This window comes from Anabrus simplex, chromosome 3 (genome assembly GCF_040414725.1).
Source record: "Anabrus simplex isolate iqAnaSimp1 chromosome 3, ASM4041472v1, whole genome shotgun sequence".
NCBI lineage: Eukaryota > Metazoa > Arthropoda > Insecta > Orthoptera > Tettigoniidae > Anabrus > Anabrus simplex.
In genome coordinates this window covers 452,566,644-452,582,233 of record NC_090267.1, presented here as the reverse complement: position 1 = coordinate 452,582,233, position 15,590 = coordinate 452,566,644, and the positions used below count along the sequence as shown (strand labels likewise).

The window sequence follows — 15,590 nt, the reverse complement described above, 5'->3', positions numbered from 1 at the left end:
TTTGCCAGAAGGTGAGCATGGAAGTCTTCTATGGATGATTTATCAGCTATAGCTTTAACTATCTTGTCCGATAGGACACCTACAGAATATGGGTACATGATTTGAAGAATTTGGGAGTGAGAGAGGGAAAACACTGGTGCGTGATCCTGAAATTCAACTAAAAACCGAAGAAATGAAATGCCATCATTAGTGGAATTTACTGAAAATTTTGAAATTACCCTAAGCAACATAGCCAGTGGATGGGGCAGACTACTAAAACAGGGTGGCATAATTGGTGATGGCCTAGATGGTTGAGAGGCTTCAGACACAGCATTGTTAAAAAAAGAACGGTGGAATTGGTGTACAATGATCAGACTTGTTTTCTAATTTTGCAGAAGTTCGTTGAGTTGCCACAGATTTTCTACTTTCTACACCCTTGGAAGAATCCTCCTCACAATGTTTATCGCAGGGGCTTGGTCAGTTTTGAGAGCAGCTGCCCCAGTTAACAATTGACCAACTCTATTTGACATTTTAGAAAGGTGTTCAACAAGATTACTAGCCTCTTTAGCATGATCTTCTTTTAATTTTAGAGACAATAGGTCACTAACCCTGTTATAAAAATGGAACAGTCTAGCCTGTACTCTCTTAAGTTGATTAGGATATGGATCACTTACTTAAAAAAAACTAAGTACAGATGCTAGCTCGGTGGTGTTGTCGGTGATAGTGGACAGAGCCTCATCAATTTCCTTTTCCCTCAAAGTTGGGATACAAATCGGTAATTCTAATGACTCTTTAAGTTTGGTGGTATCTGCCACAACCGTGCCTCCAGACTGAACATTTCTAATGAGCAACTCATAAATCAATTCCTCCTTTCGCAAGTACCCGGGGTAGAGGACTTCGCAAGGGCCAGACATGATGATAGGAACTTTACAAATTTAGAAAAAAAAAAAATTCCAGCGACCAAGCAAATTCTTAGAGTTCGGTGCAGATTCTATGTTTAGTCATCAAAAAGAGCTTAATTGAGACCCATTCAACCACGCTCTGCTACCACTTGTTCCGGGGATACCCGTGGAGCAGAAAGAGGTTAAAGAAGGTGCCTGGGTGAATGGGTCTATCTACAATATCAAAGTTGAGTTAAAACTTTAAAATATATTTCTTTAACAATATTTTTCACTGATTGAATATAACAATATATCAGGTACAAAAGCAATCTTGAAACAAGACTAGGAAAATCCAGGATTCAGAACTTTTTAAATTTTGGGCTTCAAGCCCCTATTTTACGTCAGAGATACCGGATCCAGCTTACACAATTTAAGTTAAAAATTGGGAACCACTTTTGATTGATAGAGGTGTTCATTTAGGTGCTAATTTTGAATGTGTGGGGTTGAGGTGTACCTCCTGGTACAACAACAATAATAATAATAATAATAATAATAATAATAATAATAATAATAATAATAATAATAATAATAATAATAATAATAATAATAATAATAATAATAATAATAATAATAATAATTTACACAATTTAAGTTAAAAATTGGGAACCACTTTTGATTGATAGAGGTGTTCATTTAGGTGCTAATTTTGAATGTGTGGGGTTGAGGTGTATTATTAATAATTATTATTAATAATAATTATTATTATTATTATCATCACAGGATGTCTACGGATATCCGCAGATATCCGCAAAGTTAGTGTCTTGGCAGATACTAAATGTACGGCAGTGCAGATAATTTCTAAATAATGACATTTATTGATTTTCACTCAGGTATACTCTTGTTTTTGCTTGTGGTTTAGCGACCCTTGATATTGGTATGGGAGAATGGTGATATATAAAGAGCCTTGAAACCATAAAGCCGTAAATCTGACCTAAGCCTAACTGGACCCTGCGTGCAATTAGTGGAAGGAAGGAACAAATGTCGGTAGTTGTCGCAAGAGAAAATCCCCCATAAACCTGTGACTGTAGGGGTTCTGGTGTCAGGTGTCAGGCCTGTTATATTGTGTTAACAGACCTATTCATTTCAATACCTTGGGTGTATATACTGTAGTTAAGTATTTAAAGTATCCGCGGATAACCATTTTGCGGATGCAGATAATCATTCGCGGATGCAGGGGCGGATGAAGGAAGTGCAGATGCGGAGCGGATGCAGATAATATTTTGTATATCCGTGCAGGGCTCTATCTATGGTCTAGACATCTGGAGAAGCTATATTGCCTTGCTGGATCACACCTCGTGGCGTTCAACAGAAGATGATGGCAGAAAGCTTGAATGGCTGTGACTAAAATGGAGAGAAAGTTTCTTCGAGTCAACAGAAGCACTAGCAGAAACACCCGTCGAGCTCTAATTGATAAGTTGCTCAACAGGTAATATTAGAGTATTATGAGGTGGAGAGGCAACCTCCAAAGATGGGGTTAGCATGTCTAGTCTGTGATGTGTGGTTGTGGAGCCAAGCAGACAACATCTCACTTGCTTGAGTGCATAGTGTATTCCTCTACATACTGTATGAAGGGACAATTTAAAATGGATTGTTAACTTTTATTATATTGTACATATGTGTACTAATTTAATTTATAATAGCCTGTAATTAGAGTAATGCTTCTGACATGATTGTGTATATAATTAATTATTTGCAGGGACATATATAATGAAAATAGCTGATGAAGTTACCTCGATGCTTGATGATCATATTTCGATAACACAGCAAATATCTTTTAGTCCATTTAAAGCTGCTCTTGAGACTGAGATTTCAGATTGGGAAACACGACTTCATCTAACGAAGAAAGTGCTTGAAGTATGGATGGAGTTGCAAAAGTAAGTATTCTGTAGTATCTCTCTAAATAATCTTATCTACTGAATCTAATCTTAGGCCATGTGATGAAGGGTATAAAAATGTGCTGGCTGGCAAGGCCTGTACACACCTTAAGGGTGCCAACAAATGATTCATCATCATCATCATCATCATCATCATCATCATCATCATCATCATCATTTCAAGATGGAAGAGAAAATATGCTTAGAAAGTGTACTGACCAGGCTTGGGGCTAAAATTAGATCACTTCAGTCTGCATGGAAGCAGCCTATACAGTACTTTATGATTTTCATATTCCAATGACTGGCAAACTATTGAAGGAAATTATTGTTTGAATGTAGGAGGCTGGACTCATAGTTGTGGATGTAGGAAGAATACTATTGAAAGATCGTAGCACAATACAGGACACTCGAATACTTCTAAGGGATTATCAAAACAACCATTGAGAAATCATTTCTTAGATTATCGTATCTCACTTCCAGAAGGGAAGGTTGTTGGTAAACATGTTGCCGGCTGTCATTGGACTGTTCGAGACCACCAGTGTGTTACCTTGCATGCCAGCTGTTCTCTAACCATGTTGGGCAAGCTTATCACTTACTGTAGGCCATTTGTATTCAGTTGCTTCATTTGATAGTTGTGCACGTAAGACATATTTAAGTTATAAGTAATTTTCAAAATTGTTCTCTGAGAGAAAATCTTGTGGCGTATGAGCATCTTGTCCTTCTTGTTCTGTCTTCTTATAGTTCCATCTCCTTAACAATGGTTGGTGATACTTTGACATGGTAAAGAAGTGCTTGTAACACATCACACTATACAAAATGCCAACAAGTTTTGAATCGGATGTCACGGTTGAAGGATGGACACTAAATCAGTGAATCAATCATAGGCATTTGAAATACAGATGTACTGTAGAATGTTTCACATCTTATGGGTAGCCCATGTCACCAATTAGGAGGTACTCTGTCAAGTCGAGAAACCATTACAAAAGGCTTATTTTGCTCCCGTATTACAAAATGCCTCCCATGTGAAACACGTGACCTTGCTGCAGTGGGGAGGCTTATGTGTTCCAATGAAGTAGATAGCCAAACCGTAGGTGCAACCATATCGAACGGGTATCTGTCAAGAGACCAGACTAATGAATGATTCATCAAAAGGAGAGTAGCAGCCTTTCAGAAATTGCAAGGGCAGCAGTCTGGATGATTGACTGATATGGCCTTGTAATAATGTTTAACAAGGCTTAGCTGTGTTGATTCTGCTACACAGCTGAAAGCAGTGAGAAACTACAGCCATAACTAACTCCCAAGGACATGAAGCTCTCTCTGTATGAATGAATGGGTAAAATACTCCGGAGGTAAAATAGTCTCCCATGAGATCTCGGGGACAGGGGTAGAATACACATGAGGGGGCAATCAAAAGGAAGATGAATACTGAAATTCTGCGAGTTAGAGCATGGAATGTTATTTGAATCATTGTGGTAGGTTAGAGAATCTGGAAAGGGAAATGGATAGACTAAAATTAGATGTAGTTGATATAAGTATATTGGCAGGAAGAGCAGGAATTTTGGTCAGGCAAGTACAGAATTATCAACACAAAATCCGACATAAATGCAGGACTTGGTTTAATAATGGAGAAGAAAATGAAATGAAATGTCGTATGGCTTTTAGTGCTGGGATATCGCAGGACGGGTTCGGCTCGCCAGGTACAGGTCTTTCTATTTGATGCCGGTAGGCGACCTGCACGTCGTGATGAGGATGAAATGATTATGAAGACAACACATACACACAGCCCCTGTGCCATCGGAATTAACCAATTAAGGTTAAAATCCCCGACCTGGCCGGGAATCGAACTCGGGACCCTCTGAACCGAAGGCCAGTACGCTGACCGTTCAGCCAACGAGTCGGACATGGAGAAGAAAATAGGGCAGCAGTTAAGCTACTGTGACCAGCATAGTGAAAGTTATTGTTGCCAAGATAGACACAAAGCCAATGCCCAACACAACAGTGCACTGTATATGCCTACTAGTTCAGCATATGATGAAGAAATCAAAAGAATGTATGAAGAGATAGAAGATTTAATTCAATATGTAAAAGGAGATGAGAACCTAATTTTGATGGAAGAGTGGAATGCAGTGGTAGGTCAAGGAAGAGAAGGTAATGTCGTAGGAGCATTTGGAATGGGATAAAGGAATGAAAGAGGAAGTTGGCTTATTGAATTCTTCACTGATCATATTTTAGTCCTTGCTATTACTTGATTAATTTGTTAAGGAAGCCATACTTTCCATTGTTGCCTCAGTAAAATGTAACTTAAAATCTTTTCAGTCTGTCGAATACACAAGTTAAGTATAAATATTACAGTTGCAATTCAGCTTGCGAGGTGAACGGACGTAGTGCTGAACGTGTGGAAAGTATAGGAGCGTGCTAACATGGGAGTTTCAATCGATCAATACAGGTGTGCTGTAGGCAGATGGCAGGGCAGATGGAAAGTGAAATCATCACAAATGGTGAAAAACGGTCTCAACATTACACAAACAGTAGTTTCATTTGTGGTGGTGATGGTGCTACTAGTGATCGGTGGAGAGGAGATAAATCCTGGCCCTGCACTGTCATGGGAAGATATTGAGAAGATCAAGGAGGCCATGCAAGAATGCCAAGCAGAGAAGACCAAGGAAATGTTAGTGGAACAAAAAAATGAATTCAAGGATTTAAAGTCATTCATACAATCAGAACTCAAGGATATTAAAGAGAGCGTATTACAGAATAAAAACGAAATAGATGGAATGAGGATGAAAGTACTGGAGCTAGAAGAAAGGTTAAGGAACCTCAAAGAAAAGGATAAGACATGATCGAAGGAAGATAGGAAGAGAAACATAATAATCTACGGGTTGGCAGAAACAAAAAGAGAGAACTTTAATGATATGTTAGATAGAATACTTTCCCTAATCAGGGAGAGTTTGAAGGTCGAGTGCAATGAGAGTGATATCGATAGCGTCTTTAGATTAGGAAGGAATTTGGGGAAAAGACCAGTAAAAGTATGTATGGTATCTAGTTTGAAGGCTCGAAAATTTTTGGAAAACACGAAAAACTTGAAAGGCATGAAAATATGGATCAAGAAAGATTTGGACCAAGAAGAAATGGAAAATGTGCGAACACTGTGTTTTCATCAGGGAAAAGCGCAGCACTCGGGCCTAAAAGCATTTATCCATGGAAACAGACTTATAATAGCGGCTGATTCGTGGAGGAGGATTTGGACTGTTAGTCAGCTCCGCGAGCTGGGACATTGCCCTGATGCATCAGCTATGAGGAAGACCAGCAGTCTAGTGAGTGACAGCAATAAATCTGAGTCAACAGGTGTGTGCGGCAACCAACAAAGCAAGGACGAAGAACTGGATGACGCAGCGACAGAAACCAGGCTTCACCAACTCAGGAGATCAACCCAAGAAGAAGAGGTGATCCATATGAGGCAAGACATCACAGGGAGAAAAGAAGAAAAGAAACATAAGTCAGCATTAAATTTGAAAGACATATGGGCAAAGAAAGGGTTGACAAGGTCTGAGGAAGCTAGGGGGTCAGAGGAGGAAATAGTTAGCTCCCCAAGTGGATCCATTATACAGATAGAAAAAGCACGAATGACGAGAAGTAAGGCCTTGGCGACATCAGATATGCCCATGAACAAATAACTAGACTGGATAGTGGGATTAATAAATATCGAGGGTATATTAAGCAAACTGGGAAATGATGAATTTATAGATCTAATGAGAGATAGTGAGATTATTGGGATAGTACAAACTTGGTTGTCGCCTAGCAAAAATGTGAAAATACTAGGATTTAAGGTCTGGAGTAAAATGAAATACAAAAGGACTCTGAAAGGGCGTTACCCGGGAGGGATAACAGTGATCATAAAAGACGAAATATGCAAGCAGGTAGAGATATGGGAATCGGGATGTGAGGAAATGATTTGGGTAAAAGTTAAAAAAGGAAACCAGAGTGGGAGATAAATTTTTATTGGTTTTGGTTACAGTCATCCCTCAGGGTCTCCATTTGAGAAGAAAAACTTCTTTGAAGAGCTTGTTGATGTAGTAAATCAGATCAAATTAGCAAATGAAGAAGCGGAAATAATTATAATGGGTGATTTTAACGCAAGGGTTGGCTTAAATAATCCATTGTACGATAAAGAAACTGATGAAATATTAATAGAAAGAAGAAGAAGCAAAGACAAAGACTGTAACAAAAATGGAGAGAAATTACTGGAAATAGGTGCGATAGAGGAATCAGGGAACCTAACATACATAATTGCAGCAGGAGGGAGTGTTATAGACTTGGTGTTGGCATCTAAAGAGGCTTTAACTTTTATTAAGGAAATTCAGGTAAAATATTGGACAGCATCTCATCATTTCCCAGTTGCTATTTAATTACTGAGAAATGAAGATAGACAAGAAGGTAAACAATATTTCAACTACAAACAGAGAAAATTAGTAAGATAGAGGTGGAGCAAGGAAAAGAGAGAAGACTTTAGGGACTACTATAGGGGTAAAACCTCTGAAATTTGGAAGATAGGTATGGAGTATATGATAGAGGATAATAACATAGATGAAGCAATAAGAATGCTTGAAAGATCAATAGAAGTAGCTGGTAAAAAAATGGTTGTGAGTAAGAGAAGGCAATATAAACTAAATGTATGATGAATGAATGAATGAATACTGATCTGCATTTAGGGCAGTCGCCCAGGTGGCAGATTCCCTATCTGTTGCTTTCCTAACCTTTTCCTAAATGATTTCAAAGAAATTGGAAATTTATTGAACGTCGCCCTTGGTAAGTTATTCCAATCCCTAACTCCCCTTCCTATAAATGAATATTTTCCCCAGTTTGTCCTCTTGAATTCCAACTTTATCTTCATATTGTGATCTTTCCTACTTTTATAAACGCCACTCAAACTTATTCGTCTACTAATGTCATTCCAGGCCATCTCTCTGCTGACAGCTCGGAACATACCATTTAGTCAAGCAGCTCTTCTTCTTTCTCTCAATTCTTCCCAATCCAAACTTTGCAACATTTTTGTAACACTACTCTTTTGTCGGAAATCACCCAGAACAAATCAAGCTGCTTTTCTTTGGATTTTTTCCAGTTCTTGAATCGGGTAATCCTGGTGAGGGTCCCATACACTGGAATCATACTCTAGTTGGGGTCTTACCAGAGACTTATATGCCCTCTCCTTTACATCCTTACTACAACCCCTAAACACCCACATAACCATGTGCAGAGATCTGTACCCTTTATTTACAATCCCATTTATGTGATTACCCCAATGAAGATCTTTCTGTATATTAACACCCAGATACCTACAATGATCCCCAAAAGGAACTTTCACCCCATCAACGCAGTAATTAAAACTGAGAGGACTTTTCCTATTTGTGAAACTCACAACCTGACTTTTAACCCCGTTTATCAACATACCATTGCCTGCTGTCCATCTCACAACATTTTCGAGGTCACGTTGCAGTTGCTCACAATCTTGTAACTTATTTATCACTCTGTAGAGAATAACATCATCCGCAAAAAGCCTTACCTCCGATTCCACTCCTTTACATATATCATTTAAATATATAAGAAAACATAAAGGTCCGATAATACTGCCTTGAGGAATTCCCCTCTTAATTATTACAGGGTCAGATAAAGCTTCACCTACTCTAATTCTCTGAGATCTATTTTCTAGAAATATAGCAACCCATTTGATCACTCTTTTGTCTAGTCCAATTGCACTCATTTTTGCCAGTAGTCTCTCATGATCCACCCTATCAAATGCTTTAGACAGGTCAATCGCGATACAGTCCATTTGACCTCCAGAATCCAAGATATCTGCTATATCTTGCTGGAATCCTACAAGTTGAGTTTCAGTGGAATAACCTTTCCTAAAACCGAACTGCCTTATATCGAACCAGTTATTAATTTCACAAACATGTCTAATATAATCAGAAAGAATGCATTCCCAAAGCTTACATACAATGCATGTCAAACTTACTGGCCTGTAATTTTCAGCTTTATCTCTATCACCCTTTCCTTTATACACAGGTGCTACAATAGCAACTCTCCATTCATCTGGTATAGCTCCTCTGACCAAACAATAATCAAATAAGTACTTCAGATATGGTACTATATTCCAACCCATTGTCTTTAGTATATCCCCAGAAATCTGATCAATTCCAGCCGCTTTTCTAGTTTTCAACTTTTGTATCTTACTGTAAATGTCATTGTTATCATATGTAAATTTTATTACTTCTTTGGCCTTAGTCTCCTCCTCTATCTCGACATTAACCTTGTAACCAACAATCTTTACATACTGCTGACTGAATACTTCTGCCTTTATAGATCCTCACATACACACTCTCCTTGTTCATTAATTATTCCTGGAATGTCCCTCTTGGAACCTGTTTCTGCCTTAAAATACCTATACATACCCTTCCATTTTTCACTAAAATTTGTATGACTGCCAATTATGCTTGCCATCATGTTATCCTTAGCTGCCTTCTTTGCTAGATTCAATTTTCTAGTAAGTTTCTTCAATTTCTCCTTACTTCCACAGCCATTTCTAACTCTATTTCTTTCCAGTCTGCACCTCTTTCTTAGTGTCTTTATTTCTCTATTATAATAAGGTGGGTCTTTACCATTCCTTACCACACTTAAGGGTACAAACCTGCTTTCGCATTCCTCAACAATTTCTTTAAACCCATCCCAGAGTCTGTTTACATTTTTATTTACCGTTTTCCACCGATCATAGTTACTTTTTAGAAACTGCCTCATTCCTGCTTTATCAGACATATGGTACTGCTTAATAGTCCTACTTTTAAGACCTTCCTTTCTATCGCATTTATTTTTAACTACCACAAAAACAGCTTCATGATCACTAATACCATCTATTACTTCAGTTTCCCTATAGAGCTCATCTCGTTTTATCAGCCCCACATCCAGGATATTTTTCCCTCTGGTTAGTTCCATCACTTTCTGTATCAGCTGTCCTTGCCATATTAACTTATTTGCCATTTGTTGGTCATGCTTCCTGTCGTTCGCATTTCCTTCCCAATTGACATCTGGCAAATTCAGATCTCCCGCTACAATCACATTTCTTTCCATGTCGTTTCCCACATAGCTGACTATCCTATCAGATAATTCCGAATCTGCGTCAGTGCTACCCTTTCCCGATCTGTACACTCCAAATATATCAAGTTGCCTATTATCTTTAGAAATGAGCCTGACACCTAGAATTTCATGTGTCTCATCTTTTTCGTAGCTTACAAATTCTTCTTTCATCAGAATGAACACTCCCCCTCCCACCATTCTTATCCTGTCTCTACGATACACACTCCAGTTTTGCAAGTAATCAGCTTCATTTTCCGTATCAAAATTTAATCACTAAATTTTACACTATTGAGAATCTTCCACCGTTTTGATACTTTATTTTGCCTTTTGGCAAATTTTTTATTTATATGTTAACAGTACATGTTTAGTTTTTTGTTTAGGAACATCCTCAGCTGTTATAGTGGCTTAGATGAATGGTTAAGATTTTAAAATACATAGATTTACAAATACATTGATTCACTTAAAAACTAAATACGAATTAAGATGGATGATATTGAAAACAGTGTGGGGTTAGTGTGTTACTGGTATGAGAGCAGATGATTACATGGTTGATTGACTTAAAACCATGTATATTCATTTAGAATAGTTGTTCAAAAAATTTTTCACTTTGTTACATAAAAAGTCTCTATGCAATTAAAATTCTTTAAAAAATGTTTGACTTCATAACATTGTTCGAATTGTTGAAAGTTTTTCTTCCTTTCCTTCCAGGTAAGTTGTTGTATGTTGTGTGCTTGCTTATAGTGCTTTTGACTGAGTCTAATGTGGAAACTATTGGAGCTGATTGCTGATCTATTAATGTGAAGGGAGCCTCGTTTCAAATTTCTTGCTATAGCTGAATTCCGATTCTACTGTGACCCTGGAGGGACGTTTGATGCTGCTTTGCGTCTGGTGAAGTAATGGTATAACAGCTGAGGATGTTCCTAAACAAGGAACGAAACATGTACTGTTAACATATAAATAAAAAATTTGCCAAAAGGCAAAATAAAGTATCAAAACGGTGGAAGATTCTCAATAGTGTAAAATTTAGTGACACACTCCAGTGCCGTGAGAAAATTTCTGCATCCATTATATCATTTCTCAGCCATGATTCAACTCCTATTACAATATCTGGTAAATATATATCTATTAAATTACTTAATTCTATTCCTTTCTTTACAATACTTCTACAGTTCAACACTAACAATTTTATGTCATCCCTACTTGATTTCCAGTTCCCTGTTCCCTTATCACCGCTCCCTAGGCCATCCCGTTTCCCTGAATGTACCTCCCTATTATCCTTCCAAACAAATTTCCTAACCTATACGTACCACTGCGGTTTAAATGAAGGCCATCTGAGCGCAGATCCCTATCTCCTACCCACCCATTAGGATCTAGAAATTTCACTCCCAGTTTCCCACATACCCACTCCATAGTCTCATTTAAATCCCCAATCACCCTCCAGTCAGTATCCCTCCTACACAGTATTCCACTAATAACAATCTCCGCTTTCTTAAACTTCACCCTTGCTGCATTCACCAGATCCCACACATCTCCAACTATGTTGGTACTTATATCAGCTTGCCTTACGTTGTTGGTACCAACGTGAAACACTACCACCTTCTCCTTCCCCTCCTCCCTCTCTTCTACTTTCCTCAACATCTGCCTCAACCTAATACCTGGATAACATTCTACCCTGGTTCCCTTTCCTCCACACACTTTCCCCACGTGTCTAACGATGGAATCCCCCATGACCAGAGCCTCAACCCTACCCACCTCTTTTGATCCCCTCCCCTCCTGGTCAGCCCTGTCTTTCCTGATAGCTGCAGAAGCTACTTCCTCCTCCCTTTTCTCCTTCCCATGACCCTGTTCCACCTGTCTTTTCCTCTCCTCTACTCTACATTTCCCTTTCCTACCTTTTCCCTTCCTCCTACTTCCACATATCTCACCAACAGTTCCCTGTCCCTCATCTTCCCTCTGTTATTCTACCTGGAGTGACTTGTACCGATTTCACACAGACACCTGTCCTGAATTCTGATCCTGAATAGAGCCCTTAGCCTGCAATCTCCTTCCCCTTAGAACATTAGACCACCTGTCTTCTACAACTCCCCACTTTCCTTCCCCTCCCTCTTGTACACCTACTGTAATCTGTACATTGTTTGAGGGAGTCCTATCTTCCTTCCTGTCTTCTGTGAGAATCCTAATTATCTCCCTCAAACTTTCCAACTCCTCCCTGAGGAGTGTAAAGAAAAGAAAAATCAAGTGATCAAGGCCTTGAAAATGTACAGAAATGAGGGATCTCAGGATTTACGAGCAGATTTTTGTAAAAAGAGTAAGGAATACAAAGATTTAATAAGCGATAGAAAAAGGAACTTGAAGGACAAAGAGGCAAAATTATTACTTAAGTACTGTAAAGAAAATGAAACTAAAAATTATGGAAAAGAATTAGCACAATACGTAAAGATTATTAAAAGCTGTGATCAAGTAAGCATATCCAATGAGGAGTGGTTTACTCTGCCTGTACTAGACGATATAATAACCACGGATGAGGTACTAGATACATTGAAAAAGGGGAAGGGTGGGAAGGCAGGTGCTGCCAATGGAATTACGTATGAATTTTGGAAAGAGATAGGAAATAATAGCCAGATGCTAGAAATAATAACTAAAGTATTTAACAAAATCTTTGATGGCAGAAAAATTCCCAGATGTTGGCAGGAAGGAGTTATTTGCCCGATATATAAAAGAAAGGGGGAAAGATCGAACATGAACAACTATAGGGGTATTACCTTGTTGGATTCACTCAGTAAGATCTACACCGGTATTTTAGGTAAAAGAATTATGAAATGGGCAGAAGATTACTCCATACTCTCAGTGTACCAATCAGGATTCAGGAAAAGAATGAGAACTACAGACAATATATTGATAATTAAAACATTAATAGACAAGTACATATCAATCAATCAATCAATCAATCAATCAATCAATCAATCAATCAATCAATCAATCAATCAATCAATCAATCAATCAATCAATCAATCAATCAATCAATCAATCAATCAATCAATCAATCAATCAATCAATCAATCAATCAATCAATCAATCAATCAATCAATCAATCAATCAATCAATCAATCAATCAATCAATCAATCAATCAATCAATCAATCAATCAATCAATCAATCAATCAATCAATCAATCAATCAATCAATCAATCAATCAATCAATCAATCAATCAATCAATCAATCAATCAATCAATCAATCAATCAATCAATCAATCAATCAATCAATCAATCAATCAATCAATCAATCAATCAATCAATCAATCAATCAATCAATCAATCAATCAATCAATCAATCAATCAATCAATCAATCAATCAATCAATCAATCAATCAATCAATCAATCAATCAATCAATCAATCAATCAATCAATCAATCAACCAATCAATCAATCAATCAATCAATCAATCAATCAATCAATCAATCAATCAATCAATCAATCAATCAATCAATCAATCAATCAATCAATCAATCAATCAATCAATCAATCAATCAATCAATCAATCAATCAATCAATCAATCAATCAATCAATCAATCAATCAATCAATCAATCAATCAATCAATCAATCAATCAATCGATCGATCCACCTGTCGATCGATCAATCAATCAATCAATCAATCAATCAATCAATCAATCAATCAATCAATGCATTTAGGGCAGTCACCCAGGTGCTAGATTCCCTATCTGTTGTTTTCCTAGCCTTTTCCTAAATGATTTCAAAGAAATTGGAAATTTATTGAACGTCTCCCTTGGTAAGTTATTCCAATCCGTAACTCCCCTTCCTATAAATGAATATTTGCCCCAGTTTGTCCTCTTGAATTCCAACTTTACCTTCATATTGTAATCTTTCCTACTTTTATAAACACCACTCAAACTTATTCGTCTACTGATGTCATTTCCGGCCATCTATCTGCTGACAGCTTGGAACATACCACTTACAATACCAATATAATGGTATTATAAATTTACTCATTCAGGACAGATATTTCATGTTCCCTATGGGAATCAACATCTATATCATCTGATGGCCAGGCAGGCATCAATTCTTTGAAGTGAGACATAGTCTCCCATAGAGCACTGGCACTGCTGGTGGCTTCAAGTAGCCTATGCAGTGGCCTCCACGGTATGCACTAGCCTTGCGTCTTGGTAGGTGTGCTAAGTACCAACTGATGAGCCCAACTTAGCATACGAGGGCGAAACGCAGGCAACCAAGAATGAGTTAGCTGGAAAATTTATAATGTCCAGTAATGGACCATTGAAATGGCGTATGGTTTTTAGTGCCGGGAGTGTCTGAGGACAAGTTTGGCTCTCCAGATGCAGGTCTTTTGATTAGACGCCCGTAGGTGACCTGCGCATTGTGATGATAATGAAATGATGATGAAGACAACACATATACCCAGCCACGGTGTCAGCGAAATTAACCAATTATGGTTAAAATTCCCGACCCCACCGGGAATCGAACCCGGGACTCCTGTGGCCAAAGGCCAGCACGCTAACCATTTAGCCATGGAGCCGGACTATGGACCATTATATTGGTATTATAAATTTACTCATTCAGGACAAATATTTCATATTCCCTATGGGAATCAACATCTATATCAACATACCACTTAGTCGAGCAGCTCTTCTTCTTTCTCTCAATTCTTCCCAACCCAAACTTTGCAACATTTTTGTAACGCTACTCTTTTGTCAGAAATCACCCAGAACAAATCGAGCTGCTTTTCTTTGGATTTTTTCCAGTTCTTGAATCAGGTAATCCTGTTGAGGGTCCCATGCACTGGAACAATACTCTAGTTGGGGTCTTACAAGAGCCTTATATGCCCTCTCCTTTACATCCTTACTACAACCCCTAAACACCCACATAACCATGTGCAGAGATCTGTACCCTTTATTTACAATCCCATTTATGTGATTACCCCAATGAAGATCTTTCCTTATATTAACACCTAGATACTTACAATGATCCCCAAAAGTAACTTTCACCCTGTCAATGCAGTAATTAAAACTGAGAGGACTCTTCTTATTTGTGAAACTCACAACCTGACTTTTAACCCTGTTTATCAACATACCATTGCCTGCTGTCCATCTCACAACATTTTCGAGGTCACGCTGCAGTTGCTCACAATCTTGTAACTTATTTATCACTCTATAGAGAATAACACATCCACAAACAGCCTTACCTCTGATTCCACTCCTTTACTCATATCCCCTCTTAATTCCCCTCTTAATTATTACAGGGTCAGATAAAGCTTCACCTACTCTAATTCTCTGAGATCTGTTTTCTAGAAATATACCAACCCATTCAGTCACTCTTTTGTCTAGTCCAGTTGCACTCATTTTTGCCAGTAGTCTCCCATGATCCACCCTATCAAATGCTTTAGACAGGTCAATCGCAATATAGTCCATTTGAACTCCAGAATCCAAGATATCTGCTATATCTTGCTGGAATCCTACAAGTTGAGTTTCAGTGGAATAACCTTTCCTAAAACTGAACTGCCTTATATCGAACCAGTTATTAATTTCACAAACATGTCTAATATAATCAGAAAGAATGCCTTCCCAATGCTTACATACAATGCACGTCAAACTTACTGGCTGTAATTTTCAGCTTTATGTCTATCACCCTTTCC

General features: G+C 38.1%; 1 protein-coding gene across 1 annotated transcript in view; it reads left to right on the top strand.

Moving 5' to 3' along the window:
* The window catches only part of LOC136866855 (dynein axonemal heavy chain 1-like), a 197,192-nt gene that overhangs the window by 29,466 nt on the left and 152,136 nt on the right, over positions 1-15,590 (top strand). The window contains exon 5 of the mRNA XM_068226866.1: positions 2,617-2,794. Within this exon, the coding sequence (XP_068082967.1) occupies positions 2,617-2,794 (178 nt within the window). The remainder of the gene's footprint in view (positions 1-2,616; positions 2,795-15,590) is intronic.